Source organism: Colobus angolensis, unplaced genomic scaffold, assembly GCF_000951035.1.
Source record: "Colobus angolensis palliatus isolate OR3802 unplaced genomic scaffold, Cang.pa_1.0 Scaffold209, whole genome shotgun sequence".
In the NCBI taxonomy this organism is placed as follows: Eukaryota; Metazoa; Chordata; class Mammalia; order Primates; family Cercopithecidae; genus Colobus; species Colobus angolensis.
In genome coordinates, this window is record NW_012115255.1 from 1,444,314 (window position 1) to 1,449,142 (window position 4,829).

The 4,829-nt window shown below is 44.0% G+C and overlaps 1 protein-coding gene across 3 annotated transcripts in view; it reads left to right on the top strand.

Annotated features, from left to right (window-relative positions):
- Positions 1 to 4,829, top strand: part of WDR37 (WD repeat domain 37) — an 87,084-nt gene that overhangs the window by 26,228 nt on the left and 56,027 nt on the right. The window contains exon 2 of one of the 3 annotated variants that reach the window (XM_011942290.1): positions 1,362 to 1,539. In XM_011942290.1, coding sequence (XP_011797680.1) covers positions 1,402 to 1,539 — 138 coding nt within the window. In that variant the 5' untranslated portion in view covers positions 1,362 to 1,401. Of the gene's footprint in view, positions 1 to 1,349; positions 1,540 to 4,829 lie in introns of those variants that run through there. The other 2 variants (XM_011942289.1, XM_011942288.1) reach the window with 2 other exon arrangements.

Here is a 4,829-nt window from a genome sequence, read left to right on the forward strand (position 1 = left end):
CTCTCCTTTATGTTTAGATAAACTTATTTTTCAAAACAGGCTGACTTGTTTAAAAAGAAGGGAACGCTGGTGATTTTAAAATGTTGTAGAAAAGGAATCATTCTATAACAAAGTAAGGAGGTGTTAGGGCTATTGAGTGAGTGAGAGCCATTTGGAAGGAAAGGAATAGCATTTCAGGGATGTGTGTCTGCACCTGGTAATGTCTAGGGAGTTGATAATGAAGAGGGCTGGACACACCAGAAGTAAGGTCTTGCCTTGAGGCACAGAGCTATTGCTGTTGCGTAAGTCGCCAGTGTAACCGTCTACTTGGAATTTAGATGTTTACATAGTCCTTATGTGTATTTTAAAGGTTAGCATATTTTTCCATTATGCTGATATATTCATTTAATAGAACCATCTGCTACTCTTGGGACTTGGGCCAGTCTTTTCTGTAAATGAAGATGATGGAGGCATGTTGGCTTTAGGGAGATTGTGGGTGTGTCCTGCTTTGCCTTCAGCTGCACGTGGGGCAGGCATTCTGTGACAGTGAGGTGCTGAGCTGGCCTGACTATAGGATTGTGTTCATGGGAGGAGGGATCAGTAATAGCAGAAAATCAGCAGGTAATGTTCAAAATAGTAAAATCTGTAGTCGAAGAAAGAAGATATGTATGTAAATATATTACCTAAGATTATAGTAAGTAACGCAGTGATATAATTGGGAGGAAGGATGGATAATAACAGGAAATGAGTAGAAAATGCCCAAAGTGGGTAAATCATAATGTTTACATTAGAGATTTGAATAACTTAATCACATGTGGTTAGTTTGAATTGAGATATGCTGTAAATATACACGCTGAATTTCAAAGAGGTAATCATAAAATATCCCATTGTTTTTTATGTTGACTATAAAATATTTTAAACGTTGGGTTAAGTAAATCATTAAAAGGAATTTCATATGCTTTTATTTTTAAAAATGTGGACACTGGAAAATTTATATCCATGGCTTGCATTGTATTCCTACTGGATGGCATGAGTCTAGAATGTGTGGTCTAGAATACGCAATTGACATCGGTTCTCTCAGGGGAGTAGACCGTGCCTAGGGAATGTTGGGTTAAGGGAGAGCTATTTTTTTTTTTTAATTTTAAACTTCTTTTTTGCCATTTGATACTTAAGATGGTAATGAAATTTGATAAAGAAATTACCCCTTTAATAAAGGCTGTGGTCCCTACCTTAAAATATCTTAATTTGTCATATTCTAAATTATATAGTTAATGTTAACCATAGTAAGGAAGCTTGTAATTAGAAGTCATTATCTTGTTCACTGTTTTTCTTTTGTTGCAACTCGCTATATCAGAAACACTGTTTTTTCTTGCTGTTTTTAGCTTATTGCAGGAGTGACCAGGACACTACCTTCTAGAAGTAATGCCCACAGAAAGCGCAAGTTGTTCGACTGCTCGCCAAGCAAAACAGAAGCGCAAATCCCATAGCCTTTCTATACGAAGAACTAACAGCTCGGAGCAGGAGAGGACGGGACTGCCAAGAGACATGTTAGAAGGACAAGTAAGCTGCGACTGATCAGGGCCTTATTGATTGACTGATTTTTGAGACGGAGTTTCGCTTTTGTTTCCCGGGCTGGAGTGCAATGGCGCGATCTCCACTCACCACAACCTCCACTTCCCAGGTTCAAGTGATTCTGCTGCCTCAGCCTCCTGAGTAGCTAGGATTACAGGCATGCACCACCACGCCTGGCTGATTTTGTATTTTTAGTAGAGACGGGGTTTCACCATGTTGATCAGGCTGGTCTCGAACTCCCAGCCTCAGGTGATCCACCCACCTTGGCTTCCCAAAGTGCTAGGATTACAGGCTTCAGCCACTGGGCCCAGGATCAAGGTCTTATTTTAAAGATAGTGATTATGTCTGTAATGTTATAAAAGTAGGCAAATGTGTAAAGCTCTCCAAAGTAGAAAAGAGGTTTGGGTTACTAAAAAAAGATCACTCCTCCCAAACTCCCCCAAAATAAACTCATTAAAACTTTTGTCAAATACAACAACATACACAGATGGGTTAGCATATGTACACTAGGTAATAACAAATCAAAGTAGGTATGAGAGTTTGGATTAGTTTTATTCTTTGTACAGCTTTGTGGACAGTACAATTCTGGGTTTTCTGTCTCTAATAGTCTCAAGAAAAGGAGAGTATCATATCCTTTTAATGATCTCTTTCTGTTCTCTGAAGAGTTTTTGGAATCAGATCTTTTAGTGACTTGGCTTTATCCTTGTCTCTGCTGCAGTGAGTAAATGTCATCCTTGGATTAAAATGAACTAATTATTTTTGATAAAGATAAGTTTTGCTTATACTTTTTCTAGTTTGTTTATAGCTGATGAAATTCTGTCAGAATTTTTAAAGAGTATTATGAAGCCTAGACGCAGTATATGTTATATTAAAATAAACTCTAGATATATCTAATATATGGTTATATATGTCTGTAACTGTATATAAACTTACAACCATTCCTTCACAATTAGAACATATTCATCAGCCATAATGCTGTAGGAAGATAGGGCTTAAACCTGAGAAATTGGCTTCTGTGAATATTGGATCTTATCCTTCCAGGCAGCTGGAAGTCCTAGATCAAGGTGTGGGCAGGGCTGGTTCCTCCTGAGGCCTGTGTCCGTGGCTTGCAGACACTGTCTTCTCCCTGTGTCCTCACAGAGTTGTCCCTCTGTGCGTGTCTGTGTCCTAGTCTCTTCTTACGAGGACCCGTCACACCGGAGGGCCCTCCTTTATGACCTCATTTTACTCTCACCACCTCTTTGAGGGCCCTGCTTCCAAACACAGTCGCATGCTGAGGGCCTGGGCTTTTGGACTTCAGCATGGGACTTCTAGGGGACCCCGTTCAACACAGCACTTAGGAGACAGCAGAGCTGAGCGGCAGGACTCCCGTGGTGGTGGCAGTGTCTGTATCTGTATCTGTGCTGTCCGATGTGGGAACCACCAGTCACATGTGGCTGCTGAGCGCTTGAAATGTGGCCAGTGTCCCGGGACATGAAATTTTAATTTTTAAAACTTTAATTACATTGAAATTTACGTAGTCAGATGTGGCAAGTGGCTACCCTATTGGACAGTGTGAGTGAGCAGTCTCAGATAGGTTTTCCTCATTTGTAGGTTCACGTACATTTCTAGCAGTGGAAACCCTGCAGCCTCCTCTGCTGGCATATTCTAGAGTTGTCTCCCGCCTGGGGTGAATGTGTTCTCCTCTGGGCCCTGAATGCCCATTCTCCTTTGTGACACGGCACAGGCGATGACTGCATCTCATGGTAACCCTCACGAAGGTAGCTTAGAGGTCTCCAAGCTGCAGGGCCTCGTCCTCTGCCGCACCTTCAGCCTCTGTGTCTCCCACGCTGGCTCCCTCGACGGAGCTCATTTGTTTAATGAGCAGTGATTTGGAGTGGGACCAGCCAGCATGTTCTGTGAGTGGCCAGCGTGAGGTGCTCTGCCTTCCCACTGCGGTGGGTGGGAGAGAGCGGTGGTGTCTGCTGCACGCGTGTGGCATGGTAGGTGTGAAGAGCGATCTCAGAACGGAGGTGTTCATTAACGTAGGAGTGGTCTCGTTCTGGACAGTGTAGAGTGATGCCCTTTCGGTTGTTGAGGAGCAGCAACATAGAAGAGAGGGCAGATGAGTCTGAGGGAGACATCGTGTTAGGTTTAACTTTATATGTCTCAGGTTTGCCAGTCTGAAGTAGTTTAGAAAGCCAGGTTTGCGCAGGCACGGGAGGTCTGTCATTGCCGAGAGCTGCGACGTCCACATGCACACAGTGCTGGCTGCGGCCTGAAGAGCTGGCTGCTCCCTACACGTGTGCACCGTGGCTTTCAGGTGTGTGTTGGTGTCGATGTGATGAAAATTCATTTAAAAGCTTTGCTGAGTCATAGCAGTGGTGTCTTTTTTTTTTTTTGAGACGGAGTCTCGCTCTGTCGCCCGGGCTGGAGTGCACTGGCCGGATCTCAGCTCACTGCAAGCTCCACCTCCCGGGTTCACGCCATTCTCCTGCCTCAGCCTCCCGAGTAGCTGGGACTACAGGCACCCGCCACCTCGCCCGGCTAGTTTTTTGTATTTTTAGTAGAGACGGGGTTTCACCGTGTTAGCCAGGATGGTCTTGATCTCCTGACCTCGTGATCCGCCCGTCTCGGCCTCCCAAAGTGCTGGGATTATAGGCTTGAGCCACAGCGCCCGGCAGCAGTGGTGTCTTGAATTTTGTTAAGTGGTACCGAAAATTCGGCAACTCGTGTTAGAGTCCGTGAAATTGAATGGCACAGAAAGGGAGAACTGATGGAAAAGGTTGAAAGTCGTTGTGTAAGCGTGCTCTTCCTGGGCTCAAGTTACCCTCTAGTGGGAAAGTCCTCATTTTGCTGTGCATTGAGTTTCTTGATTATAAAGTGAGGTTAATACTGACTTCTCAGCTTTCTTTGCCATAGCAATTCCTTTTTCTAAAAAATTATACTTTAAGTTCTGGGGTACATGTGCAGAACATGCAGGTTTGTTACATAGGTACACACGTGCCATGGTGGTTTGCTGCACTCATCAACCCATCACCTACATAAGGTATTTCTCCTAATGCTCTCCCTCCCCCGGCCCCCCACGCCCCGACAGGCCCGGGTGTATGATGTTCCCCTCCCTGTGTCCATGTGTTAGCAGTTACTTTTATATTAGTATGCACTTAATATTCAAGTATATATGACATGATGTAATTAGTTGCTGAACAATAAGAGCCTTAAAACATGACGGGTATAGATGAGTAGGAACTGATTCTGCAGGAGGAGATTGGCCTTGTGAAGGAGCCAGAAGCGCTTCT